This window comes from Microtus pennsylvanicus, chromosome 4 (genome assembly GCF_037038515.1).
Source record: "Microtus pennsylvanicus isolate mMicPen1 chromosome 4, mMicPen1.hap1, whole genome shotgun sequence".
In the NCBI taxonomy this organism is placed as follows: domain Eukaryota; kingdom Metazoa; phylum Chordata; class Mammalia; order Rodentia; family Cricetidae; genus Microtus; species Microtus pennsylvanicus.
The window spans coordinates 75,751,178-75,763,280 of NC_134582.1; the positions used below are offsets into that span (position 1 = coordinate 75,751,178).

Sequence of the window (12,103 nt, forward strand, 5' to 3'; positions counted from 1 at the left end):
ATTAGCGAGATCCACAAGAGCCCTGAAGAAAAGAGAACAAGGTTTTATTTATTTGGGGAAAAAACTCACAATAAGAGTAGAGAGCCTCTGTCCTCTGTGGGCCCTGGAAGTTGTGAACAGAACTCTGACCACAACTCAAGGGAGAGTGAGTGTGCTTTTTGTCTGCACTTATAGTACCTCAGACCACGCTCTGATGGGCTGATACCCAGAAGGCTGTTGGCTGAGTGAATTCCCACCACAGTATTTTACTTTGGTTTCAGGCTGTTGTGAGGAGTGTTTCTTAGTGTACCTGTCATAGGTGGACTGGAGAGCTAGTGTTTTTTCCTGCTGATTGTGCCACTTTGCTGCTTGTCAGCGCTGAGATTTTCTGCTGGAGTCCTTAGACTCATGGAGATCACCAGCCAGTGAGGACACTTAGACTTCTTTGTTTTCCATTATTGTTGTCTTTTGAGACAGGGTCTCATTTTGTAGCCCTGGCAAGCTTAGACCTGGATTTGTAGGACACACTAGCCTCACACTCACAGAGATCTGCCTCCTGAGTCTCGGCTCCTTACATTCATGTTTCTTGTCTCAGTATTCTAACTAAGACTTTAAATAACACTGTAGTGGCATTTCACTTGTATTTTAATAAATAAATCTTGCCTGAAGATCAGAGAGTAAAACAGCTCCACTGGTCAGCCACACAGGCTAGGCAGTGGTGGTGCATGCCTTTAATCCCAGTAGCCACACTAGTTGGCCTTAGAGGGCAGGCACTGGTGGTGCATGCCTTTAATCCCAGCACTGGAGAGGAATATAAAATGGGAAGAGACCTCAACTCAGTTTCCATCTGAGGATTCCTGGAGGCAGGATCGTCATTTCGGACTGAGGTAGAGATTAAGAGCCTCGGCTGGCTGCTTTGCTTTTCTGGTCTTCAGGTTGAGCCCCAATATCTATCTCCGGATTTTTTTTTAATATTTATTTATTTATTATGTATACAATATTCTGTCTGTGTATATGCCTGCAGGCCAGAAGAGGCCACCAGACCCCATTACAGATGGTTGTGAGCCACCATGTGGTTGCTGGGAATTGAACTCATGACCTTTGGAAGAGCAGGCAATGCTCTTAACCTCTGAGCCATCTCTCCAGCCCTATCTCCGGATTTTTATTATTCATGCTGCATAGCATATTGAATAACAGTGGGAAAAGTATACCTGCTCATCTTGTTCTAGTTTTTAGTTGGAGTACTTGAGTTTGTCTCCATTTACCATGGTGTTTGCTGTGAGTTTGTCACATACTGCCTTTATTATACAGAGATGATTCCCCTCATCCCTAGTCTGTCTAGGGTTTTTATCATGAAAGGATCTTTTGGGATGATCATGTGATTTCTGACCTTGAGGCTGTTTATAGTAGGCATTTTTTATAGTTTTTTTTTTTTTAGTTTTATTGCTCTAACCTGTGTTGAACTATCTCTGCATTGCTAGAATGAAGCCAGTGTGATCATGTGGATGTTCCTTTTCTGTGCTCTTGAATTGTTTGTGAACATTTTCTTGCGTGTTTTTGTCTGTGTTTGTGGTAGTTTGAAAGAAAATGCCCCAAAGGGCGTGGCACTATTAGGAGGTGTGGCTTTGCTGGGGTAGGCATGGTCTTGTTGGAGGAAGTGTGTCACTATGGGGGGTGGGCTTTGAGATCTCATATATGCTCAAGCCACACCCAGGATCTGGGACCACTTCTTGTTGCCTGCAGAAGATGTAGAACTCTCTGCTACCTCTCCAACACCAAGTCTGCCTGAAGTCTGCCGCGTCCTGCCCTGACGATAATGGATCTGAATTGTAAGCTACCCAATTGGATGTTTCCTTTATAAGAATTGCGGTGGTCATGGTGTCTCTTCACAGCAGTAGAAACACTAATTAAGATAATAGTCATCAAGGAAATTACTTATAATTTTCATTTCATAAAAGACTCATTTTTATTTACGTATGTGGGAGTTATCTGCCTGCCTCTGTGAACGAAAGTCATGGGCTGCTCTGCCTGCCAAGAATTAACAGCTTTTCATCTATGAACACAGTATATTCTTCCATTTATTTATATTTTGTTTCATCTTTTCCCAATAATTTACTTTGTATAAATATTAGACATATTTTGTTAGTTTTATTCTTGTTTTGTTTAGATGGCTTTTGTTCTTGAGACAGGACCTACTTTACTATGTAGCCCTGGCTGCTCTACAATGTACTGTGTAGACCAGGCTACTTTGGAACTCAGAGGTCTACCTGCCTCTGCCTTCTGAGTGCTGGCGTTACAGATGTGACCCACCACATCTTGCTAGATTTATTAAGTACTTTTTAAAAATGTAGCTTACAAAAATTTCATCTTCCTGATTATTTATTGGTCTGTGGAACTGTGTTGATTGTCATATATTCATATATTCCTGGCAATGTGATCCAGGGCCTCATGAATGCTAGGCCAGCACTCTGTACATTTATGTACAAATCCCCAGCTTCCTCTCTGCCTCTCTCCCTCCCTCTTCTGTGTGTATTTGCATGTGTGTGTTTGTGTTACTGGGAACTGGCTGAACCTAAAGCCTCATACGTGCTAGATAAACACTCTACTACTGAGCTATATTCTTCAATCTTCTTTTTACTTTTTATTTCATTAAATTATGTATTTTCTGTGTAGAGGTGTCTTGTCTGCATGTATGTCTGCATACCAGAAGAGGTCATCAGACCCCAGGAGAGTACAGTTATTTAGACAGTTGTTAGCTGCCATTTGGGCACTGGGGATGGAACGTGGGTCCTCTGAAGAGCAGCCACTGCTCTCCACCGCTGAGCCATCTCTCTAGCCCCTTACTTTTCATTTTGAGCTGTGACTTTTTTCTATCACCAAATGTTGATCTTGAACACTTAGAACCCGTCTCTTGTCTCACCTCCTATACCACCAGATCCAGCCGTCTCTGGTCCTTCCATTGTTTTTGAGACAGAATCTCACTCTGTAGCCATGGCTAACCTGAAACTTGCTGTGTAGACAGGCTGGCCTCTAACTCACAGGGATCTTCCTGCCTTTGCTTCTTAAGTGTTGGGATTAAAACCATGAGCCACCACTCCCAGCCTTAATATTGAGAAGTTCAATGATCCTACAAGGTAATTTTAAAATACGACTGTATCTTATTATTCTATATCAACATAATGAAATCTTAGTCATTTTCTCCCTATTTAAACTTCATAGTATATGTAAAGTTAAGATGAATGACATTTTTTTGTCTGTTTTGCTTTTTGAGACCAGATCACACAGTGTGAGGCTGGCTTTGAACTTGTGATCCTGGTGCTTCCTTTTTTTTCAGACCACAGGCTCCACCACACCTAGCAGGCCGTTGCTTCAGTTGTTCGAGACTGGGTCTCACACTCATTACATAGTCAAGGATGACTCTGAACTTGTGCTTCCACTTCCCATATGTTGGGGTCATAGGTGTGAGCTATGGCACTGGGAGTGAATCCAGGCTTTGTAGGTTCTAGGAAAGTTCTGTCACTGAGCCGCCTCTCCAGCCTTGTCTGATAAGTTGTTGTTTACGTTTTTTGTTGTTGTTTTTGCTTTTAGGATAGGGTCTCATGCAGCTATGGCTGACCTGAAATGTCCTCTGTAGATCAGGCTGTCCTCAGATTCACAGATAGCCAGCTGCCTCTACCTGCAGAGCACAGAGTCTAAAGGCAGGTGGCACCATGGTGCACTTTCTGTGCTTGGGAGACAAATATTGAAGTTAGAACTTTCTGCACTGACCATGCTCCAAACCCAGACTGTCCTCAGACCAGACACACATCCTGTCTATTCTGCCTTGGAGTTTCAAATCCTCTCTCGCCCAGGACTGTCGGGTCACTGTCTCCTGTCTCTAGGTGTTGGACTTCCTTTGTCAGATAAAGTTTCACTTTGCCCAATCCACCATTTTCTGTCTCCTTTGCTGTAATCTTCTGTGCTTTAAAAAAAAAAAAAACTTGTGCTTCTCGGCTTTGTCTGGTACATCTTGTATTTCAGCCAGAAAGTTCAGACTTTTATAAAAATACCCAATTAAGTAGAACGCTTAGAATCACAGGGTCAAATTATCCAATCATAGTTAATGGAACATTATTATACTGTAGTATTTTCATTTTCACCTATTTCTGCATAGTATTCAGTAATTTCTGTGGATGGGGATACAGCTCGATGATAGGGTCCTTGCCTGGTTTGAAGAAGAAAAGATCCTTGGCTCTTAGAACAGTACTAGTTACTGATGGGTCCCAGAGGGAAGTGGTGAGGTGCCATTTAGGCAGTTGTGGCTTGGGCCAGTGTAACTTAGCTCTTATTCATGATTACACATATACTGAAGTTCTCTGCTTCTCAATGATCTCTTCTCCAAAGAAAGAAAAGATAATAGAACAGCAACTTCTTCTGGATCAGCTGGGTGAAGAACTAGCAAAGTTTAACCTGTCAATGACGTCTTCAGTTAAAGAAAATTGTGGCGATGGACCTGATGCCAGGATCTCTGAAAAGAGACCTCACACCGTCCCCTTTGGTAATTACTGGGGACACCGTGTTTACAGCCCTTCACGGCAGGACTCCAAGCAGGTGAGTCACGTGTCAGGTTATTTAGACTCTCTGAGTGTTTGTAGTCTCAGGAGGATTTCTCTGCCTTTGGTTTCATGGACACTTCTCTATGTAATTTTCCTCTTAAGCGCTGCTAAGATTAGAGATCAGTAAACAAGAGCACACCTGTGTAAGTTAGGGTGCTGAGTGACGGCGGCAGCCGTACCTGCTACGCATTTACAGACATGTGTTTTCAGACATGGCTAAGTTTGATAGTGTCACGATACTGTCCCTGTAACCTCTCAGGGTGAAATGAGGGTAGTTTCAGTGGTTTTGCATGTTCATTTGTTTGCTTGCTTGTTTTATCTAATTTGTCTTTGTTTTTAACTTTTGTGTCATTCAACGTTATCAAGTTGACAGTCTGGATTGCAGAAACGTCACATGAAACTTAGTGTTAATGTTTGTAAAGATGTGGGTAGCAAATATACGTCTACATTGAATTGTCTTTTTAAATTTTTTATTTTATGTGTATGGGTTCTGCCCGCTATGCTTGCCTGGTGCTGCGTGGGCTGCAAGAGGGTGTCAGATCCCCTGGGACCAGAGTTGTTGAGCTGGTTGTGAGCTGCTGTGTGGGTGCTGGGAGCCAAATCCGGGTCCTCTGCAAGAGCAGCCCAGTGCCCTTAACCACTGAGCAATCTCTCCAGCCCCAGTGTGGCTTTATCGTGAATAAAGCATCCAAGAATTTACTGTGAAGAAAACGTAATTATTTGAGTTTTTGTTTTTACTACTAATTTTATGGGTGGGAATAATTTGTTTGAGATCTGTATAGTAAGTCAGTCAGTAGGATGAGAAATAGGTGAAACTATAAGATGTACATAGGGATGGACTTTGTCAGGCAGGTGTAGGTGTAACTAAGCCCTTAGGATCTCAAGCTCCTTAGAGTAAGTATGGGGACCTCAGGAGAGGGTACAGAGCTTATTAGAGTGTGGCCCCGATGGCACTGCCGCACTGTGTCCTCACCGTACACCCGTGGATCTGCTCTGTCCCAGGCTCGGGTGACAGGGCCCAGCACAGCACTGCCCTACTGTATCCTCACTCTGTGTCCACAGGGCCTGTTAGTCCCAGGCTTGGTGCTCCAGGGTCAGTAAGACAAAGAAGATCCCTCCCTGTAGCTTTGCAGGGTCAGTAAGACAAAGAAGATCCTTCCCTGTAGCTTTGCAGGTTCAGGCGTTGTAATTACTAATTTCCATTTTGCTTTGGGAAGCTGCTGAGATTTTCTTTATGGTTGGATTTGTGGCTAATTTCCATTGACCGTTATAAAAGAATGTTAGGTTTCTGCACCGCTGTGGACACACAGCTAAGAAAAGCAGCTGAAGAGAGGAAAGCTTTCTTTAGGTTTCAGACTCCAGGGTTAAATCGTCGTTGATTGCTTGGCTTCCTGTTTCCAGGCCCGTTGTGAGCAGAATATCATGGCCTTGGGAGCGTGCGATAGGAAAGCATTATTGCCTCTGTGGTCGGAAACAGAACTGTAGGGAAGGGCCAGGTGCCTTCTCTCTTGTGCCTCAGTCCTCAAAAGAGAGAGGCCACTTAGAAAACTTTACTCTCTGCCCACCTCATTGTTGATAGTCCCCCTAGGGGACCAACCACAGGAACACAAAAGTCAGATGCAAGAGGCCTGGCGCCAAGTACACACTTTGGGAAGAAGGCACACGAGGGCTCTACTGTTAGCTAATTGAATTTTTAAATCTTCATTTATTATTTGAAATTATCATACATGAATATAATAATATCCACCCTTCTCTCCCTCTTCAGCTCCCCACAGGACCCCTGTCACGTCTCCTTCCCAACTGCATGTCCTCCTTTTCTAATTATTCACTTATTTGATCCACTGAGTCCAGTTAGTGCCGCCCATATGTGCATGGATATGGAGTCATCCACTGGGTATGTGGAGCCTATCGGTGGCCACATTCCTCAGGAAAGTGACTCTCTCTTTCCCAGCATCTTCATCTGCCAGGAGCGCCTCGCTACCTGGTGTACGCACATCCTGTATGCATTACAGTTATAATAGTGTACAGTGATTCACACGAACACACTGAGTGTCTCCTTAGGACTTCATTGTTTACTTTCTTTTTGAGAAGTCACCCTGCTGTTTAATTATTGAGAGGTAATGTATAAGGAAGCATTTGGAAACAGAATCTAGAACAAAGTATAAAAGCAGTTTCTACTCCACCATTGTTTTCAGGATCATTTTTGAGCACTTAAAATATGTTTACAGTAGAAATATATTATAATGTTGAATGTTCCTAGCTGGCCCATAGGGTTTGTTGTGTGATGTCCATTAACTGTGTCATTTGGAGCAGCACTGCAGTGGTTTCTCTCCTCTGCATATATCAAGGATCACAAACGTGCGCTGGTTTCCAGGGTTGGAATGCTATCACAGCAGGGGAGTTCATGGATATGAGGTTTGCCCTGTGCTGGAATTGGGGTGCAAGGAGCTGTGTATCCCTGAGCAGCCCCACACGTCCACAGAAGCTCTGAACTGGGGACACTTGAGTTATAAACACTTTTGCTGGGGAGCATGAACTGTGCCAGACAGTGGGATACTATCATGCTGCTCCAGCTTTGTTTTTGAATACTATTCTCCGTAAAACCATCACTGAAAACAGGAGAGAAAGAGCTGTCTAGGGTCTGAAAGGAAGCTGAGTCTGTGACACATAACAGTACTGTGGAATTTGTTTGGATGTTTGCACAGAGTGTATTTTCAGTGACTGGCCCCTCACCAGTTCTTACCTAGATCCCCTTAAAACACTGTGAGTCCTAGGATAAGAGTTGGCTTAAACAATCACCTCTTTTGTTGTTGGGTGGGGTCACTTGCCAGGTCTGTTCCAATCCTCCTATATGCTCTCTGGATCAAGTGTTTGCCGGGTTCCGGACACGAAGCCAGATGCTCGTGGGCCACTTAGAAGATCAAGACGAAGTCATCCACTGCCAGTTTTCTGACAACAGTGATGGAGAGGAGTCGGAGGGCCCCGAGAAGCCTAGAGTGAGGTATGTTACCCCATCAGCAGCCATTGCTGTAGCTGTTGGTGTTTGACTCACTGTGCTGTCTCCTCCATTTATAAAGCAGTGGGGAGTCTCTGCTAAATCAACTGTCTAAGAAATAGTGTTTGCGGGCGGTGGTGGCGCACGCCTTTAATCCCAGCACTTGGGAGGCAGAGGCAGGCAGATCTCTGTGAGTTCGAGACCAGCCTGGTCTATAAGAGCTAGTTCCAGGACAGGCTCCAAAACCACAGAGAAACCCTGTCTCGAAAAACCAAAAAAAAAAAAAATGCTAAAAAAATAAAAAAAAAGAAATAGTGTTTGAACAGGCCAGTTTTTATTTTTAAAAACATATTTACTTTATTGTGTTATGTGCGTTAGTGTTTTGCCTCCATGTATGTCTGTGTACCACCTGCCTGGTGCCCGAGGAGGCCAGAAGAGGGCTTCAGATTCCCTTGGACTGGAATTATAGATGGGTACTAGCAGCTGTGTGGGTGCTGGGATTCAAGCTGGGTCCTCCACAAAAGCAACAAGGGCTCTCAACCTTTGAACCACTAGACTTAGGCATCCAGAAACTTTTTTTTAAAAAATGAAACGATTTTTAAAAAATATTTATTTATTATGTATACAATATTCTGTCTGTGTGTATGCCTGAAGGCCAGAAGAGGGCACCAGACCTCATTACAGATGGTTGTGAGCCACCATGTGATTGCTGGGAATTGAACTTAGGACCTTTGGAAGAGCAGGCAATTCTCTTAACCGCTGAGCCATCTCTCCAGCCTGAAATTTTTCTTTTTTACTTTCTGTATTCTGCTACAATGGCTGCAAACATTGCATCCAAGATGGAGGTGATCTCTCTATTTGAAAGAATATTGGTAAAGTCTGCTTGTTTAGTACAGTTACCTTTTGGAGGAACTATGTTGAAAGCCTAGGTTATGCTATCCAGGAAGTTGCCTTTAATTATAATCTTTTTTTAAATATTTATTTATTATGTTTACAATATTCTGTCTGTATGTATGCCTGTAGGCCAGAAGAGGGCGCCAGACTCCATTACAGATGGTTGTGAGCCACCATGTGGTTGCTGGGAATTGAACTCGGGACTTTTGGAAGAGCAGGCCATGCTCTTAACCTCTGAGCCATCTCTCCAGCCCCATAATCTTTTATAAACGTTCTTTTTCAGATCTAGAAGTCATTCATGGGTCAAAAAGCCAGGCTCTGCTTGCTCTCTTGTTGAGTTAAGTGAGAATCGGGATGAAACACAGAAGTCCTATCTGGGAAATGGAGGTAAGTGTCCTTCCCAGACTGCACAGGTGTGGTGGCGGATTTTAACACGGTCCTTTAGAATTTCCGTGCACTCAGAGCCGGCGAGTAGCAGAACTTCCTGTTAATTCCATATTCTCAGTCGTCCTTTGTCTTTTCAAGATATTTATTCCTTAATAATTTCTTAGGTTTGGTTTTTTGTTTTTGTTTTTTTTTCGAGACAGGGTTTCTCTGTGGTTTTGGAGCCTGTCCTGGAACTAGCTCTTGTAGACCAGGCTGGTCTCGAACCTACAGAGATCCACCTGTTAGGTTTGGTTTTTCGAGACAGGCTTTCTCTAACTCTGGCTGTCTTGGCACTCAGTCTGTAGACCAGGCTGGCCTCGAACTTAGAGGCCTCTGCTTCCAAGTACTGGGATTAAAGGTGTGTGCCACCACACCTGGCTCTCCTTAATTTTTTTAAAACATGGGTGTACTGGTGCACCTGAAGTCTCAGCACTTAGTCCTCTGAGGCAGGAAGATTCAGAGTTTGAAGTAACCCTGGATTACTTAATGAGCCCCATCTCAAAAACAAAAAAGGTTTCTACCAACCACTTCTGGCTCTTCAGAACAGAAGTTTAAGTCTGGACTTGCTCTGATCTGCGTTGTACTGCTGACTACCCTGAAGTCACTGTAGGCAATCTGCTAGGAGTCTGTCCACTTGGCATCCTGCTAGTGATCCACCATGAAGCCTAATTAGTGCTGCAGCAATGCTTTAGAAAAAAGTGATGGAATTTTATACATTTAAAAATCAGTTATGGCCGGGCGGTGGTGGCGCATGCCTTTAATCCCAGCACTTGGGAGGCAGAGGCAGGCGGATCTCTGTGAGTTCGAGACCAGCCTGGTCTACAAGAGCTAGTTCCAGGACAGGCTCCAAAACCACAGAGAAACCCTGTCTCGAAAAAAAACAAAACAAAACAAAACAAAATAAAATAGAATCAGTTATGCCCTGTGTGTGTATATATAAAAACAGTAATAATCAAAGAAAAAGAAACTGAATTTGAGAGGCAGTGACACAGGCATTGAAGGGATTAAAGGAAGGAAGGGGAAGGGGGAATATGTAATTATATTTTAATTAAAGTTTTAAAAATGAGAAATTATGTAGCAAAAGTTCTATTAGGATTTAAAGCCACGTGTGTCTGTGTGTGGGCATGCACACATAAGCACACAGGATTTAAAGCCACGCGTGTCTGTGTGTGGGCATGCACACATAAGCACAAATACCTGTAGAGGTCAGAGTGTCGGATCCTCTGCAGCTGAAGTTACAGCATGAGCTACCCAGGGCGGATGCCGGGAACCGAACCCAGGTCCTCTGCAGGAGCAGCATGTGCTCTTGACTTCTGAGCCATTCTCCAGCTAAGCTATTTTAATTTACCTCTTTATGAACTATAAGTGGGTTAATACACAAAAGTAAGATTATAGAGAATTTAACATGAAAAATGTCAAATTATGAAATGACATCTTTTAAAGAGCCTATGCTTATAATTCCTACCAAAATTAGATATGAATAAAACTAAGAAATAATAAAGATAAGATATGTGCTAGTCAAGTACCCATCCTTGAGTCATTTGTTACTTTCAGTCTGCAGCCACAAAAGAAACTTGGGTAGAATGTACATGAGTGTATGCCTAGTTCCTTTCTTGAAAGGCTGTTTATGAATATGAAGTAACCTGAACAAAAACAGCTTTGTGTTCTGCTCAGGACACTGACTTATTGTACTGGAGCATACTCTTGAAGAGCATTGTAATTTTCTGTCCCTTCTGCCAGCTCCCAAGTCATGACATGGAGGTTTATTATTGATTATGAAAGCTGAGCCAGTAGCTTAGGCTTGTTTGTAACTAGCTCTTATAACTTAAACTAACCCATTTCTATTAATTTACTTTCTGCCTTGTGGCTTTATCACCTTTACCCTGTACTGCCCGTGCTGCTTTCCCACTTTCTCCGTCTCTGGCTGGAGACTCTCTGCATCTCTCCCCTTCTTCTTCCCAGGGTCCTCTCTGCCCTGAAAGTCCTGCCTAGCTCTTGACCACTCAGCTTTTTATTAAACCAATCTGAGTGACAAATCTTCACAGTATATAAAAAGATTATTCAGCAACATTTTCCCCTATTGTCTAGATAAAAAAGAAAGGTTTTAACTCTAACATAAAAACTGTAAACAGTAAGAACAATTATTAGGTAAGAATTACATTTATAATGTCCATTGTATTTGGAATATTTGGAGAAAATACTCAATTATTTATTGTATCTTGATGAGTCTAAAGCAGCTCTGTACATAAATTAACATTTTTGTCATAACTAAGGAAAGCTGCAACTATAAGTACCAAAATTTCAACTCCTTACAAAAACCCAAGAAAGAGGCCAGATGGTGGTGGCACACGTCTTTAATTCCAGCATTCAAGGAGGCAGAGGCAGGTGAATCTCTATGCAGTTGAGGCTAGCCTGGTCTACAGAGTGAGTTCTAGGACAGCCTGAGATACACAGAAAAACTCTGTCTCAAAATAAACAAACAAGAAACCCAAGGATAAAATATTACTTGAGTAAACAGGAAGTACAGCAGCAAGCGACTTCCAAAACTTAAACAAATGACAGAAACAGATGGCTGCCTGGACAGACACTCAAGGTTCCTCTATAATGTTGGAGTATCCATCTTTGGCCTACAGACCTAGAATATCTGACAGACTTCTCTGTGGAGCAGAAATTTTTAAAGGAGTGTCCTACTCTGTCTTGGCAAAGTTTGACAGTCACTTTTCTTTGTGTTCTACTGGTCCAGTTTGGAGAGTATACTGTCAGCAGTTGAGGCAAGAGCACTTTTCTTTGCCTAAATGTCTAGCTTTTATCATAAAAAAGTAAACTCCATATGGAGGTTCTTCGATGCCTATCACCTTTTTTTAAAAAAATATTTATTTATTATGTATACAATATTCTGTCTGTGTTTATGCCTGCAGGCCAGAAGAGTGCACCAGACCCCATTACAGATGGTTGTGAGCCACCATGTGGTTGCTGGGAATTGAACTCAGGACCTTTAGAAGAGCAGGCAATGCTCTTAACCTCTGAGCCATCTCTCCAGCCCCCCATCACCTTTTTTTGAAGTAGATTGATGCCACCAGGAAGAGACATGTCTCATTGTCATATTCTGTAGCTCTTTGAAGTATTTGAAGGTCACCTATCTAAAATATATCTCTGTATGACCTTGAAGACATACCTAACATGGCTATAAGTTTGATAGTTATAGAAGACTATT

General features: G+C 42.7%; 1 protein-coding gene across 1 annotated transcript in view; it reads left to right on the plus strand.

Annotated features, from left to right (window-relative positions):
* The window catches only part of Kif27 (kinesin family member 27), a 66,556-nt gene that overhangs the window by 16,387 nt on the left and 38,066 nt on the right, over positions 1 to 12,103 (plus strand). The window contains exons 5-7 of the mRNA XM_075969442.1: positions 4,363 to 4,569; positions 7,406 to 7,575; positions 8,747 to 8,850. Coding sequence (XP_075825557.1) covers positions 4,363 to 4,569; positions 7,406 to 7,575; positions 8,747 to 8,850 — 481 coding nt within the window. The remainder of the gene's footprint in view (positions 1 to 4,362; positions 4,570 to 7,405; positions 7,576 to 8,746; positions 8,851 to 12,103) is intronic.